The sequence below is a fragment of the Cervus canadensis genome, chromosome X (genome assembly GCF_019320065.1).
Source record: "Cervus canadensis isolate Bull #8, Minnesota chromosome X, ASM1932006v1, whole genome shotgun sequence".
Lineage (NCBI taxonomy): Eukaryota > Metazoa > Chordata > Mammalia > Artiodactyla > Cervidae > Cervus > Cervus canadensis.
Genome location: NC_057419.1, coordinates 27,165,222 through 27,182,486, shown reverse-complemented (window position 1 = coordinate 27,182,486; position 17,265 = coordinate 27,165,222). Strand labels below are relative to the sequence as shown.

The following is a 17,265-nucleotide window of genomic DNA, read 5'->3' as shown; positions in this document are numbered from 1 at the left end:
CCCAGTGAACAGCTGGTGACCTTTACAACTGAAATTAGAACAGACTCCACGAGCATTTTTAAATATCATGAACCTCAAAACACTTCACACATCCCTGGAAATTCCTAATACCAAAACTGAAGTTGGAAACCTTGGATTTGTATTCTGGTTCCACGTCTCACTGGCTGTGTGACCCTGAGTGAATGGTTTCCTTTTTCTTTTTCGGAAGCTGAGTCTGTGTATATATAAATGAAGATTTAAAACATCTAGCCAGGGAGTTTGGTCAGACCACAATGTGGGCCCACCACAGACAGATTCAAACACATTGCTTTCATTTCAATTTACTATCAAACCAGCTGATAGAGGAAAGTTGCATAAAGGATAAACGTGGTAATGATCCCAATGAGTGAACAGATGTAGTTTGTCAAAGCAGCCCTTGTAGGGTGGGGAGGGAGGGGACACATGTATACCTATGGTCATTTCATGTAGATGTGTGGCAAAAACCATCATAATATTGTAATTATCCATAAATAAACAAATGAATAGATGAATAAATAAATGGCAGCCCTAGTAGAGTAAGTAGTCCACAGGGTCAGAGGCAATTCCTTCTGGCACCGGTTTCCCTTTCATCTTCTCATTTCTCTCATGGGCCTGCTTACCACGTTACTATAAGAATAACATCCTGTGTGGACTTGGAAATGTTGTTTTCTACAAAGCCCTATACAAACAGAAAGGATTTGTTTCTCTCAGGAGCAGCTAGGCAGAGAATTTAACAACTGATTCTGATCCTGAATCACCAGCCTGCTGATAGGTAGGATGTGGGGCTATCCCTTTTCTGTGGTCTCTAGGGGATCCCCTGCATTTTTATATGTGAAGGAGGAAGAGATGGCATGTCAAGAGCCTGCGGGTCGAGACTGTCTGCCAGGGGACCTGGCTCCAGAACATCTTCCTGCTTTGCTCTAAGCACCACTGTCCAAAGAAACTTCCCGGGATGGTGGAAGTTTTCTCTAATCCACACTGATCTGCACTGTCCAGTATAGTAGCCACTAGCCACACATAGCATTTGATGAAATGGCTAGTGCAATGGGGAATTGCATTTTACATTCTATTTAATTTTAATAGCCACATGTGGGACATAGCTGGACTGAAAAATATTCATTGTTGACATGAAATCCAAATTTAATTGGGTGTCCTGTGTTTTTATTTGCTAAATCTAGAACTGGAGTTACATATTCCCAGTAACATTGACCTTGCCTCCTCCCATAAATTTGATGGGAAGATTTTCTACCCACGACCAGAAGAAGCCGATTTGACCTCATCTTGGCCAGAAAGGGCCCCTGGCTGGTGTTCATTTTTGAAGACAATGTTCAGGAGAATAATGCCTAGGAGAATCTAAAAAGAGAAATTTGTACTATCGTTCATAGAGTCTTGCTAACTTCTCTGCAACTGAACCCATCTTTCATAGACAGGCTGTGATGGGAAGGGAGAGGCAGTCCAGAGAGCCTAATTTAGGTGAGGATAATTCTGGGTTTGAGACATGGTCCTGAGTACTAGGACTGGAGCAAGGAGAAATGGTACTTGTGGGTCATGTCACTGATTATAAAGCAAACCTTCCTTGCTTGTCTAATCCCTTTATTATATCAGTTACATCACACTCAAGTCATTGCGATCACTGGGAAAAATAAGACCCAGATTTTTTTTTTCTTAATACTACATTTCTGCTTTGCTTCTAAAATAAAAAGTATGGCAACTAGAACATTGCCAGTTTTCAGGGAGACTTGACATTATTTTTCCCAACAATCTGATAATTTCAAGATGTGATCAAATCGAGGTGGCTTTATATGTTCATTCACTATAGGCGTCACTCTCTGCCAATAACTATCTCCTCTTTGGCATTGAAAGAAACTAGTTTTTGAGGCCTCCAAGCTCATCCTTGATATAATAAAATATTATTTTAGTTACTTATTAGGTGATAATATCATTCTTAACTAGAGGAAGAGATTTTGAAACTGGCACTGCTTCCCCAGGAACAGCAAAGAAAGCACACATGGTCTTTTTAAGAAGTGAATGGCATTCCAAAAGAGAGCCTGATTCTTATAAAACCAAGGCCTTCCTGTTTCCAAGAATGTCCAAATCAGAGAGTAACGAGTTCTTCTCTTTCAAAGGATTTTAATGGAACAAACATAGCCAGCAGGTTTAAAAACAAATCGTAATAGCATTGTGTCCAGATCATCATCACCTTTGGTATTTTCCTATTTTTCTCTGTTGCTTAAAATCCTCCCATGGATATATATTTAGCTTTGGAGACCTGGCATCTTGGGAACCAATGGGTCTCTAGCAAGAGATTATTAGCTGATGCAACACTCTCCCTCCTCCCTCTCGAACAGGGTCCTTCTCCGTCTTTTCTACCCATTTCACTAAGAGACGTTACTGGGTCCGGGAGACAATTGGCATTCTGCCAGAGAACCTGCCTTTCTGAAGGGGCTCCTCTAAGAATAGCTACGGTTTAAATTGGGAAATAGGACACTCACTCTGGAGGGCGGCCATGTGATTGGCACACAGATTGTGGTCCTCAACGTGTGGGTGGTCCCTGGCCCAGCAGCATCAGAGAACAGAGAAAGTTTTAGAAAGGCAAATTCTCAGGGCTCACTCTGCAGACCTATCTGGATGACCTGGGTTACCTAAGTATTTTACCCCCCCCCCCTTTTTTTTAAACCTTTAATGTTTCTCTTCCTTCAGAAGCAGAGAACCCTTCTCACTGGCATATTCAGACCTTTCCCTGTAGCAGAGTGTGCTGAGTGCTTAGTTGCTCAGTCGTGTCTGACTCTCTGTGACCCCATGGACTGTAGCCCGCCAGGCTCCTCTGTCCATGGGATTCTCCAGGCAAGAATACTGGAGTGGGTTGCCATGCCCTCCCTCCAGGGGATCTTCCCGACCCAGGGACTGAACCCTGGTTTCTTATGTCTCTTGCACTGGCAGGCGTGTTCTTTACCACTGTGTCACCTGGGAAGCCCCATAGAAGACAGCAGTAGTTCCCTTAGAGATACCCATTCTCAGGCCCCATCCCCATCCCCTGGGGATTCTGGTACACACCAAAGTTGGAGGAACAGTAAGAGTGTTACCAGCTGATGAGCCTATCCTGTGACTTGGATTTGTTCCGAGACGCCACACAGCTACCAAGGGCCTGCCCCAAAGCCCTGCAAGGAGTTTATAAGCCCATGGACTTTAATCCTCTGTCAGCCTTAGTCTCAAAAAAAAAAAATAGTATTTAAAATGATAAACCCCACTTACAGTATTATTGTGTAGATATAAATCCATGTTTCTCAAGAGGACTCGTTTGAGGGAAAGGTCACAGCAGGCTGTGTGGGGTCTGTGGTTGGGGGAAGGCCAGCAGGGAGAACCATGGACTTTCAAATGCCTCCTTTCCCCCTCGATGGCGGTAGATGAGTGAGTGGTTTCTATTTTTTCAACTGTAATTTTATTTCTTTAATTAATCAATTTTTTATTTTTTGACCACACCTTGTGGCATGTGGGATCTTAGTTCCCCAACTAGGGATTAAACTCATGTCCCCTGCAGTGGAAGCTGAGTCTTAACCACCAGACCTCCAGGGAAGTCCCAAGTGAATGTTTTTTAAATCAAGTTGGTAGAACAGTTTACCAAGATTTGAATCTGCTGCTGCTGCTGCTAAGTCGCTTCAGTTGTGTCCTACTCTGTGTGACCCCATAGACGGCAGCCCACCAGGCTCCTCCATCCCTGGGATTCTCCAGGCAAGAACACTGGAGTGGGTTGCCATTTCCTTCTCCAATGCATGCATGCGTGCTAAGTAGCTTCTGCTGCTGCTGCTGCTAAGTCGCTTCAGTCGTGTCCAATTCTGTGCGACCCTATGGACAGCAGCCCACCAGGCTCCTCTGTCCACAGGATGCTCTAGGCAACAATACTGGAGTGGGTTGCCATTTCCTTCTCCCAGATTTGAATCTACTAGACCCATTTTTATAGTCCATCCACTGTAGCCTGCCTTTGGGGAGAAATTTAAACTCTCCATCTTTAGATTGCCATGAGACATATCAATAACCTCAGATACGCAGATGATACCACCCTTATGGCAGGAAGCAAAGAGGAACTAAAGAGCCTCTTGATGAAGGTGAAAGAGGAGAGTGAAAAACCTGTCTTAAAGCTCAACATTCAAAAAACTAAAATCATGGCATCTGGTCCCATCACTTCATGGCAAATAGATGGGGAAACAATGGGAACAGTGACAGACTGTATTTTCTTGGGCTCCAAAATCACTGTGGATAGTGGCTGCAGCCATGAAATTAAAAGATGCTTGCTCCTTGGAAGAAAAGCTTTGACAAACTTAGACATATTAAAAAGCAGAGACATTACTTTGCCAACAAAGGTCCGTCTAGTCAAAGCTATGGTTTTTTCAGTAGTCATGTATGGTTGTGAGAATTGGACCATAAAGAAGGCTGAGTGCCAAAGAATTGATTCATTTCAACTGTGTGGTGTTGGAGAAGACTCTTGAGAGTCCCTTGGACTGCAAGGAGATCAAACCAGTCAATCCTTAAGGAAATTATCCTAAATATTCATTGGATGGGCTGATGCTGAAACTCCAATACTTTGGCCACCTGAAGTGAAGAGCCGACTCATTAGAAAAGACCCTGATGCTGGGAAAGAGTGAAGGCAAGAGAAGAAGTGTATGACAGAGGACAAGATGGTTGGATGGCATCACTGACTCAGCGGACATGAGTTTGAGCAAGCTCAGGGAGATGGTGAAGGAGAGGGAAGCCTGGCGTGCTGCAGTCCATGGGGTCGCAAAGAGATGGACACAACTGAGCGACTGAACAACAATCTTTAACTTAAAAGCTTAATGCTAATTGTACTTCTTAATCGATTTATACTATGGATGCAAATCTAGGGGTCTATTTCAAGGATGATGGGTATGAAACTCAAGTTTAATTTGTAGGCTCTGCTCTCCTTCACATTCCTGCCAAAGAAAGCATGCTAAACCACAGCTTCAATCAGAGTATTTTCCCCCAGAACTGGCTCCCCAATATTTACTGAATTAACTTCATATTTCTCACTTGACATTCATGACTTACACTGTAGCTATTAGGTTGAACCTTAGGAAACTGCCATTTCAACGGGGCAAAAATGGCCAAATGTCAGCAGTTTCATATGGTTCAACCTAATATCTACCTCATATTTAATTGGCTAAACTTCTCTACAGCCTTTTTCTTTTCCATATTGTAAAGATTTAAGCTTCTTGGAATTTTAATGCTTAATCTTAAAACTGCCAGCCCCAACTGTTGGTGAAAAATCTCAGAAAGAGAGAACGTACCTTCTTCCCTTAAAGGTGCAGAGACACTGCTGTGTGGCGTGAAGCCAGTCCCATGTCATAAAGTTAGAACTAGGGAACATTAACTCAAGGATCTGTCTCCCTCTCCTGGCCAATGCGGAGGTTTGAGTGAAAGGCCACAGTTTGATTTTGTTTTCTGTTACTATTAATATTAAAACCACCCTTGGAAGTGTTATCTGTGAGGAAACATCTCTCTTAAGATACCCAAATGTCAGAGTTTGTTGCTACATCTTGTCAGATAGAACCTGTAACACCTAACGGTCTGCAACTATGATTTGTCATGTCATTTAATGTGCTGCTCTGATAATAGTAACACTTAAATTGTCAGTTCTGTTCTCTGTAAAGGAACAAATATATCTAACAGATTTCTCTGTTATATGGAAGAAGAGTTTTGGAATTTATTTCTCTCCCTTTAAGTGTTGTAATCCTGTTGTGACTCTGCTGGATCCCTTACTCAAAGAGTGGAGCCTTTGTTTCATTTAAATAATCAAGAAGATCCATGATATGGAGCCAACCTGTCATTTCGGCCTTACCCCTCCCTTCCGCTCTGCTCATACACCACGGTATAGACACAGTTCCTCATCTGTGCACATCACCTTCCACCGTTCCTCTGCTGGTGCTGTTCCTCGGCTTAGAACACCCTCCTCCCACACCCATCTCAGCCTATCAAAATCCAAGCCAAGATCTATCCAAAGATCACCTCCTTTGCGATGAAAGTGAAAGTGTTAGTAGCTTGGTCGTGTCCGACACTTTGCGACCCTACTACGGACTGCGACTGTAGCCCACCAGGTTCTTCTGTCCAGGGGATTCTCCAGGCAAGAATACTGGAGTGGTTTGCCATTTCTTTCTCCAGGGGATCTTCCCAACTCAGGGATCAAACCCACGTCTCCTGCATTGCAGGCGAATTCTTTACTTTTACCATCTGAGCCACCAAGGTGTCACCCAATTCCATCCAGTAAGACTTATCTTTAACTGTATTTGCCACGGTGTCCTTGATTTATAGTCATTTGTGTGTTTCCCTTCTCTCTCTCAGTAGACTTTATTTCTTACAATTTTATTGATATATAATTGACACATAACACTGTGTTAGTTTTAGGTGTACAACATAATGTTTATATATACATACACACATTTATCAGAGTGATTACCACAATAAGTTTAAATAATGTCTACCACCTCACATACTTACTTTTTTCCTCTGAGTAGGCTTTAATCCTACTGAAGACAGAGAATGCACTTTACTCCTACTCCAAGTACCGGCCAAATGGCCTTGCATGTAAGCATACTCTCAATAACAAGAAACAACATTGAGAAAGTCTCCCACAACCAACATAAAGGGACATCTTGACCCCTAAAACCAAACCAGTCTTCTTCCCCCACTGCAGAAAGTCAACTCCCTCACATACCTGGAAGATTCTAGAACCTGACTCATTGTCACTCTCCAACACTACATAAGACTTAGTGATTTCAGTATCCACAGAGACGGTCCTTCCAATAGCTTGGCCCCTGGTATCCTTGACCTTCTCTCTCCCAATGACTGTGTCCACCATCTCCCACAGGCAGTCCCTCCCCGGGTTTTAGTTCAGACCTCATTACCGATAACCACAGGGCCTCCACAATCTCAACCTCAAATGCTCCACTCTCCAAACAATGCCAAAAAAATAATTTCAAAATAACTCTGCTTTCTCAAAGAGTATGAAGAAGAGGCATCGCTCCAAATAACATTTCCTAAAATCATCCCCTTCTGTCTCCAGCTCTTACTTCCTGTAGAAGTTACCACAGTTTCGTACAGGAGTGGCTTAGAACCCAAGAGGAATCTTGCTGGGTCGGGGACGGGCATGAGGGGATTTGTTTCAAAGCTGTACTTGCAGAACACTTTACACAATGCTGAGAGAACATCCATAGTGATTATAGGGGTACAAGGCTGAAGCGTCCCAAGCAGCGCCCCCCCATCCTCCCCAAGGATTTCTTATTCACGTCTTACAAAAAACTTTAGAAAACTCACCCAAAACAGTCCTTTGAAAAAAGTTTCATCAGCCATAGGCTTCTGCCCTTTTCCACTGAAAACTGGGAAGGCAGAGCCAGAGCTTTTTAAAAAAAATTGTATTCGTTTATTTTAAATTGATTGATGATTGCTCTACAATATTGCTTTGATTTCTACCATACATCAACATGAATCAGCCAGAGGTGTGCATATGTCCCCTACCTCTTTAACCTCCCTCCCACCTCCCACCTTTTCCCACCCCTCTAGGTTGTTGCAAAGCCCTGGTTTGAGTTCCCTAAGTCATCCAGCAAATTTCCATAGAGTCAGAGCTTTTAAACAGAGGAGAATGGGAGAAGGCTAGGATGCTTGCTCTGTGTGTCTCTGTACGTGTGTGTCTGTGTGTATGCAATGGGGCTTTTCCTGTTGTCCCAGAGTGGCTAAGTCAAAACTGTAAACAAAAAGCATCAGGTACTCCAGCAACCTGAAGAAAGACTCCCAATGGCCAGCCGACAGCCCTCTCAGAGAGAGTGCTAAGGACTGGTGGTACCTGTGGTCCTCTCACACCCGGGACAGTTCCCTGCAACTGCCGCACGCCAGGCCAGGGGAATACAGGAGGACCGGGAAGGTGAGGCGAAGAGCAGAAAGCTCCTGGCTGCTTTCTCTTGGGGCCAAGTGGGAAGGGGAGCAGGCAGGAGGAGGGAGGTACCCCCGGCTCCCACAAGTCCAGCCGTCTAAGGGAGAAATCTAAGAGAGCTGCTCAAGGAAAGGAGCAGGTCTGCAGGAGGGGAAAATGGGCATCCAGTTTCTGGCACAGTCCCGCCGCCTGCCCTGAGTTGAAGAGGGAATTCTTTTTTTTTTTTTTTTTTGAAGAGGGAATTCTTGTTTAACTAATCCTCTGGGGGCTGCACCGACTCATTGGAAAAGACCCTGATGCTGGGAAAGATTGAAGGCGGCAGGAGAAGGGGATGACAGAGGATGAGATGGTCGGATGGCATCACCGATGCGATGGACATGAATTTGAGTAAGCTCCGTGAGTTGGTGCTGGACAGGGAAGCCTGGAGTGCTGCAGTCCATGGGGTCGCCAAGAGCCGGACAAGACTGAGCGACTGAACTGAACTGAACTGGGCGCTGCGTGCTGTGTGTGAACCTGGAGTCTGGTGCCCCCTTGTGGTCGACAGATATCTGAACTCGAGAGAGCCAAAGATACCGAGGGGTTGGGTTCCTGGAAAGAAAATGAGAACGTCACGCTCACCTTGATCCGTGACCCCACAGCCTTCAGAGTTTAAAAAAAGCATCTCAGCGATTCCCAAAGCTCCAGGTGGAAGGGCACAGTGCTCACTTAGAGGGCTGTCGACGAGATGGGGGTCAGAACCTGGAGAAGAGGGTGGGAGTTAGCAGGCACAGCTGCTCTTCTCTCAGGGAGCCCCAAGGGGTGGAGGAGCCCAGTGGAAAGTCAGAAACCCCCCCTGTGCAGAGACCACCCCCTGCCACCTCAGCAGATCTGAGCGTCAGACCTGGAAAAGGACCATATCCACAGAAGATCTCTATCTCCCTTCTCTTCTCTTTGCCCCTCCAGGCCAGAGGATGCCATATTGACTTGTCATTGGGACTGATCAGCTTTACCAACCGAGAGGACAGATCTAAGCAAAAGTAGAGATGTATATTTAGATGAAAGAGCTAAATTCAAAAGACTCTTCTCTTTCCAGACACAATTCAGGCATATGAAGGCCACAGGGCTCTCCCCTCAAGACCACGGTCACCTTTCAAGGGCGTATTAGCACAGGGAGTAAACAGCCTTCGCCAAATGGTGCTACAGTTGAGCATCCCCTGTAGAGGCACCTCTACTGATCCGCACTTATACCATGAGTTTCCAGGGAAGATACTAAAGTAAGCTCCTGTCCTCCCTCACCTTTACTTTAATCCCCACATAGGTTTTGCTTTTACCATATGGTAATTATTTCCAAATCACAAGTGCAAACACTCACTCTGATTGGAAAATTAGCAGATTTCAAACTCAGGTAATTTGTCCCTAATGAGGAACTTGTTGAACTGAATTTAACAATTAACTCGAACACCCTTTGCTGACTGTGGCTATGGCAGTGAAGCCGGGAAGAAGGAAGGGCAAGCCAAGGGCCAGGGCTTGGCAGGACTTTGGGCACAAGATGAAGGATGGTACGGGGCAAGGTGTGGCAGCTTGATTGTTCAAATGGATGCACACAGGCCAACCTCGGAGGCACTGCGGGTTCACTTCCAGACCACCCCAATAAAGCAAAGATCGCAATAAAGCAAGTCACGTGAATTTTTTGGTTTCCCAGTATATATAAAATTATGGTCAAGCTATGTTGTAGTCTGTTAAAGTGTGTGATGGCATTATGTCTAAAAAATGTACATGCTTTAATTAAAAATACTTTGTTGCTAAAAAATACTACCCATCATCTGATCCTTCAGCAAGTCGCAGCAGTCACATCTAAGATCACTGATCACTGAAACACATAGAATAACAATGAGAAAGTTTGAAGGAGCGAGGGAATTACCTGAATGTGACACAGAGACATGAAGTGAGCAAACGCTGTTGGAAAAATGGCACGATAGACTTGCTGGATGCAGAGTTGCCACAAACCTTCAATTACTCAAAATGCCATAAAGCGATTTACACTTGTGTGGCCAATTTTAAACATACGCCAAACATACTTCTTCACAGAAGAAGGAGCCTCCATGTTCCCATCACCCAGCTCATGTCTGTGCTGGTCTCCTCTGTGCCAAAGAGCTCGAGTTGCCGACACTGAACAGGAGGAGGGATAACAGGAAAGGGAAAGAGCTGATAGTGAATCTCCCCTCTCAAATTCCCTCAGATTACAAGCTCCCCAGAGTAATAATCTGGGATTCCCCAGAGTATGGGTGGGATAGGTGAGTTGTACTTAATTGCTGGGATGGTTAGTGCCATCGCCTTTTTGAATACAGTCAGCAAAAGGCTGACCCTTGTTTTCCAGTCTCTCCCACCCTCCAAGCTCCAAGGCTGGGGTTACTTGATCTCTACCTACAAGTCCAGGCCCAGGTGACCAGAGGCAGTGAGGATTCCTGAGAGCACCACACAGCACATGGGATCTGCGTCATCATTCCCACTCCACCCTTGTGCTCTGGTGATCGGCTCCTGCCTTATCTCCAGAATTGGTACTCAGATCATTCCTGAGGTGCTGTCTCTATGATCTGCTTTGCTCCTCTGGAGCTGCACAGATCAACATCAGAGCCATAGGCAGCTGCTAACCACTTGGAACATGGCTAGTGACATTGAAGAAGGAACTTTAACTCATTTAGATTTTAAAACTGGTACTTGATTCAATTACTGGAAAACTATGTTTGGAAGAAGAATCTACACTGTCAACTGTAAATTTTTTTATGTAAAAATGTAAAGACAGATTAAGCATTTCTGATGAAAATTTTGCACCTGAAGTTAGACAGGCTGCAACTGTCTGGATTTTGAAGATTTAGTAAAATAAGAGAATATAGGGCTTCCTTGGTGGTCCAGTGACTAAGAATCCACCTTTCAATGCAGGGACACTCGTTCCATCCCTGGTCTGGGATGATCCCACATGCCATGGGGCAACTAAGCTCATGCCCCACAACTACTGAGCCCATGTGCCTAGAGCCTGTGCTCCTCAACAAGAGAAGCCACCACAATGAGAAGCCTGAGCACCACAATGAAGACTAACCCCTGCTTGCTGCAACTAGAGAAAGCCAAAAATAAATAAATTTAAGAAAAGAATATTCTTAAAAATAAAATGTCTCACTAAATTTTTAAAAATATTGATCACATGAGGAAATGATAACCCTTTGGAAATATTTGGTTAAATCACTAAAGGTAAGTTCTCCTATTTCTTTTTACTTAATAAAACATGGCTAGTAGATTTTGAATATATAGGACTCATATTCTATTTCTTTCAGCGCTGACCTAGAACCAGAGTCCTTCCTGTACTTGATACTATCCTCGAGGAATATAATCCTGAGCTCAAAACCCCTCCCTGTGACAAGGGCCCCAACTCTCCCCAACAAGCCAGGCTGTATGGAGTCTACCTGGATTTTCCTGGATGATAATCACTGGGATCAGTTTCTCCGCTCTGTATCAGAAAATTCTGAGGCCATCTACTTTCACACAACCACCTCACTATGAATGCTCAGCCCCAAAGTCCAGAAGACACAGCCTGCAGGGAACACATTTCAGATGAAGTGCATGGATCTGGTCTGTGGAAGGGAAGAGGCTCCAGGTTCTCAAGATGCTACAATGAATGAAAAGCTTATTCACAAAACATAGACAGGTATTATACTCTAAAGAGATCCTGTATCAAGTACCAACCTTGGTGAGGACCATTAGAAGGAAAGAAACAAAGACCACCAAACAGTAATCTGAAACAAAGCTGCATTTATTTGCTTGCCTGGGAAGGGAGCAGGACTTCAGCTGGTGTCACCATGTAGCACTTGAAAAGATCAGTGAGGACAAAACGGAGGAAGTACACAAATTGAGTTCTGGTGTCTGGTTGGCTCACAAGGCTGAGCATAAACTCTTCTTTGCAATTGGCCATTGCACCGCTTCACTCCTTAAAAGTGCAGGCATCATTCCCAAAGATGTCCAGTGTGGGCTGCATGAAGCTCTAATGGACTCAGGATCACTCCGCTGGCCTCTCTGCATTGTTGGCTTCAAGCTGACCAAATCTTTCCTTAACAGGATCTGTAGCACATTAGTACAGCTGGGTTGATCAAGTAAGACCCGCCTATTATCTGTCTCTTCACTTATCTCTTTTGGAACTGCCAGACCAAACTTCCTTTATTTGTTAGGGCAAAAGGCATATATGCATACTTAGAAAAAATAATTTTATAGGCAAGTTCTCCTTCAAAGTTATAAGAACAAAATATAAGAAGCATTCAGATACTTGTACACAAATGTTCAGAGCCACACTATTCACAATGGCAAAAGGTGGGAACAACTCAAATGTACATCAACACATAGTGGATGAACAAAATCTGGTGTTCACATACAAGAAAAGGGTATTCAACCCTAAAAAGGAAGGAAGTACTGAGACCTGTGCCAACATGGATGAACCTCGAAAACAGCATGCCAAGTGAAAGACTCCAGACAGCAAAGGTCAGATAGTCTATGATTCCGTTTTTAGGAAAAATGGAGAATGGGGAAGTCCATAGAGACAGAATGTAAATTGGTGGTTTCCTGAGCGGGGGGGAGAGGAAGCTGGGAAGAGAGTGCTGAATGGGTGCAGAGATTTCCCTTGGGGGATGAAAATGTTTTGGAAATAGAAGCTGTGAGTACACAACATTGTAAATGGAGTAAATGCCACTGAATTGTACACTTTAAAATAGCTGATTCTTACGTAAACCTATCACAATAAAAAAAAAGGGGGAAAGAAAGGGATGAAGTAAACAGAAAAGTTCAGGGATCTTTTGAGCCCTATTGAAACAAGAAAGAAGAAAAAAAAATAGAGAAGAGGAAGAGGGGCGGCTGACCAACGGGTGATCACTCAGCAAGAGACAGAGAGAAAGGAAGGGAGCAGGGGGACGTCACCTCGAATATAACAAGGTTGAAAACACCTGAAAAACAAACAAATCGACTCATTTCCAAACGTTTAGCTATTTACCTTCTGCAAACAACCCAGGGATGTCAAAAATGTAAATGATTTTATAGAGAGACAACCACATCCCAGAAGTGCCTTTTCATAGCTGCAGCCTGGAGAACATGACCTGGGCTGCAAGCAAGTGCCCCACCCCCTGCTGCACACCTGGAGGGGGCCCAGGGCCTCAACATTAAAGTGACAAGATCAATTTTTGGTACGTTTAGCTTTTTCTCCCCCAAAATGTGTAAAAATTGCATTTCACACACTGTGCAAAAACTTAAACAAATATGGAAGTGCATTCTCTTCTGAAGGATGTTTCTGATATTTCATAGGCCACTTCAGTGTAGATTACGTACCGTGAAACCCTTTGTGAAAAGCCACGACCTTCCTGTGGCATGCTAACAGGGATGGACCTTGAAGTCAGGATGCTCAGTGAAATGAGCCCCTCACCAAAGATGACAACTGCAGGACCCCACTTCTAGGAAGAATCTACCGCAGCCAGACTCAGAGACCCAGAAAGTAGAGGGCTGGGGTGGGGGCTGGGGGAGAGGGAACCGAGAAGTTGGTGCTCCTTGGGGAGAGAGTTTCACTTGTGCAAGCAGAAAAGAATCCTAGAGATGCATTGTACGACAAGGTGAGTCCACCGAACACCAGTGAGCTGGACACGTAAAATGGTGAAGATGCCACAGTTCATGTGTTAGTAACTCATCTAAAAATGTAAAAAACAGTCATCTTGTTAATACTAATTTTGACTTTCTTGATATTACAGCTTTAGTGCCTGAGAGAAATAACAAGGCTTCAGGAGTTTAAACTCACCCTAGTTTGAGTCTGGATACACTTAAGAACATCACACACAAAAAAATAACTGTCCACAACCGTCACCAAAGCCATGGCTTAGGTGAAATAATCCCAGTTTATTAAAGACCTTCGGGGCTTGTATGTAAAAATTGTGCCTCTGCAGAAGGTCTGCACATCTAAGAATGTAAAATAGTGACACATTAAAAAATAACCCAAGTGAGGTTGCTGCTCTTGGGGTTTTTTTTAAAGAGAGAAAACCAGGCAGGCCTCAGGGCTTGGGGGCAGCTGGGGGGCCTCCCTCCGGGGTCCCTGCGGTCTGGCTGCCTGGATTGGGGCCCCGAGGGGGCGGCGCGGTGGGGGCTGCGGGGTCTGCATCCACTGGGCACCGCAATACCCTCCAGTAAATCGGCGGGCGCGGGGCCTGTGAGGCCTGGACCCTGTGATGCGAGATGCTCAGCCCCGGGCGGCTCTGGACAGAGCCTGGTGGAGACAACCCAGGCACCCGGGGCTGCAGGGGGTCCTGCTGCCGTTGGAGGTGAAGGAGCACTGCTGGCTGGGCGTGGATGGTGGTGGTGGTGCTGGGCTGGGCAGCGCCCTGTGCCCCTGGAGCCTGTAAACCCGGACACTGTGAACTTCGACCCTGTCGCCCTGGGGTCTGTGCTCTCGGACACTGTGGCCCTGAGGCTTGTGCTCGTGGGGCCTGTGCCCGTGGGGCCTGTGCCCCTGGACGCCGTGTGCCGGACGCCTGGGCCGCTGGCAGTTGAGGCCGTTGCAGGGCCCGCTGGGGAACCAGCTGGTAGACACACGGTTGCGGGGCTCGCTGCTGGCTGCTCCAGACCGGTGAACTGCGGGGGAGCTCCACCAGAGCAAAGGGCTTGAGGTCCGAAGTTTTTTCCAAAAGCACCTGAATGGTTCTGGGAGGAGGGGGAGAAGGACGAGGAAGCAGCGGCGGTGGTGTGGACCTCCAGTTCGGGAGCCGAGATCCTGCGGGCTGCTGGCCCGGCTGGATCCCCACGGGAGCGGGGGCCCTAGGGGAATACCCTCTCCCTGAGGCCTGGCTACAGCAAAAGGGGCCCACTACTTTAATGACCTTCAGGCCAGGGGAGATGGTCGTGACCCGGACGTCCGGGGTTCTTTGTAACGCGCCTGTGGTGGACGGGGCGGCTGCAGGAAGCGAGCTACCTCTGTTCAGCGGCACGGACGATCTCTGGGAAAGGCTGGGTGGCTGAGGAGCAGGGCCAGGAGATGGGCGGGCCTGAGAGCTGCCCGCCTGCTGTGAGGTAAAGCTGTCACCGCAGGAGCTCTTCTCTGGGCTCCAGGGACGTCTCTTGAGTGGGGGTGGAGGTCTGGCTCCCCAGTCTGGCACTGAGGACCGAATGGACGCAATCCTAGGCTGTGCTGACTGCGTCCCTGGAGAAGGCTGCCTGAGACGGGCTGAGCCACTGGAGCTGGGTGCCGTCTGCACTGGACACTGGGTGCTCTTCTGGACCAGTTGCTCAGACTGACTGACCACTCTCCCAGCATCAGTCTGTGGCTTGGGCAGGAAACCCTTGAAGTGGTCATCTGTGGAGGACTGGGGCAGACACGGCTCTCTCTCCCTTGTGGCTTCTTTCTCAGACCCATTTCCAGTGGCAAGTGAATTATCAGCTGGCTGCCTGACGGTCAACCTTGTTGCCTGGGATTGGTAGGCAGCCTTACATCCAATTGCAGGATCACCTAGTACCTCCTGGGTTGGTTGTGACTCCTCATATCTGACAGACTCCTTCCCTTTAGCATATTTCTGCACATCCACTTGAGAAGGGACGGCCAAGTTACAGGGTCTCTGTTTCCACGTATCTACACACTTGCCTGCTTTAAAAGTCTTAAGGCCATGTTGCTTACTTGTTTTACTTTCCTTTATTTTTTTGCACGAAGTCAGGATTCTTAGCTCAGGAGGAGGTGGACAATGGGACAGCTCCTGCTGCCGATTCAGAGCAGGCGCAGAATACCTCTTGAGGCTCCTTTTCATGGGAAGAGTGTTCAGCTTTTGTTTGTTATAGAGCAGTCTGTTTGCAGTGCAGGCTACTGATACAGAAGGGTCTAGACACAGTGGTTCCGCTGTAGCCAAGATCAGTTGGCTCTCAAGCAAAAGTTTGTCCTCCTGGGTCCAGTTCTGGTCATCGCTGGCTATGGCCTCTACATCACAGACTAACGTCTGCATGGTGGGACGTAAGAGAATATGCCTGCTTTGGTAACTCAGAGGTTCCCCGGCACTGGACTGCCTGTAGTCCCGTACCTCTGCTATGACACACCCCTGATGAAAAACATTAACCGCAGACTTATCCAGGAGATCCACCAAAACAGGAGGTAATTCTTCAGCATCCAAGTATTCAAGCAGTTCCCCTTCTTCATAAGGCAGTGGAATGCTCTCTGAATATGATCCATGTTTCCCTTTGAGCATCAGGGAATAGCCCTGCTTTCCTGGGTACAGGTTGATCACCAAACAGGGCAACGACTCTCTCCTAAGGAGCTTCTCTAACAGGTTCACGTTGCTTCTTAATTCCTCCGTAACCTCAGGCTGTTTTTCACATTCTTCAACATAAATGTCATACAGTTTTTCCTGGAGAGACGTCTCTCCGCTCGATGAGTATTTCCTTTTCGGCGGTCTTTGCTGGGCAGTTGCAATGACATACTCTGCATGATCCAAAGCTTGCTCTAGAGCCTGCTGCATGATCATACAAGATGGGGACCCTGTAAGAAGAGAACATGGAAGTAGGCGATGAACTCAGTCTTGCAAATGCGGCCACTCCACGGTGGAGTGAGCAGTGTACCTCAAAATGAGCACCAAAAAACCCTCCCCTCAACAAGCAGAGCACACAATACCTGCGACTTGGAGAAAGCCACCGCTGGTCTAGCCTCTCGATGCTGCAGATGGGCTGGAAGCAGGTCCCACCCCGCCCTCAGGGCATTGCTCCCCAGGTGCCCATCCCGGTATGCACAAGCAGATTCCAGTCTCATCATTCAATTACCTACAGCCCACACTTCCTCCAAAGGCTCTGCCACAATAGACCCTCTTTTCATATAACCTTGAAAGCAAGCATCCCAAACTACAAGTGGCCAACATAAAAATCCATCATTTTTTTGTAGGGCTTTAATACATACCATTTTCACGGTAATCAGTTGCTGGGAAGGTCATGAAAGGTGCTCGTTTCTTTCCTTGGCGATCACATCACCAAGAATTACCCACTGTCTTGGGAGTCTTTTGTTTGTTCCCAAGGGCAGGACTGCTCCTGCTGTCCATCACCAGTTTAACACACCCAGTTCCTACCTCTTGACTCCAGGGACACTTGCTGTATTTGGCGCAAGCATCAGAATTCTTCAATGACTCTTCCCGTGATCTGCCTGATGCTTTTCATAGAGATGTGCACGGTAACACGACATTCTTTTATTTCCCTAGCTATTTCAGAAAGGGCTTTTAGCATGTGGTAGCTAAGTTATATTGTCTAGCAATTGCAGTTCAGGATTAAACTGTTTTAAAAGGTGGTTTGTG

General features: G+C 46.2%; 1 protein-coding gene across 2 annotated transcripts in view; it reads right to left on the bottom strand.

Annotated features, from left to right (window-relative positions):
• Positions 1–12,682: 12,682 nt before the first annotated feature.
• LOC122435980 (transcription factor SPT20 homolog) overlaps positions 12,683–17,265 on the bottom strand; it is a 70,990-nt gene continuing 66,407 nt past the window's right edge. Inside the window, exons 1-3 of one of the 2 annotated variants that reach the window (XM_043460092.1) lie at positions 16,599–16,603; positions 14,919–16,466; positions 12,683–13,647 (exon numbers count right to left, since the gene is read on the bottom strand). In XM_043460092.1, coding sequence (XP_043316027.1) covers positions 13,550–13,647; positions 14,919–16,452 — 1,632 coding nt within the window. In that variant the 5' untranslated portion in view covers positions 16,453–16,466; positions 16,599–16,603 and the 3' untranslated portion in view covers positions 12,683–13,549. Of the gene's footprint in view, positions 13,648–14,918; positions 16,467–16,598; positions 16,604–17,265 lie in introns of those variants that run through there. The other variant, XM_043460091.1, reaches the window with a different exon arrangement.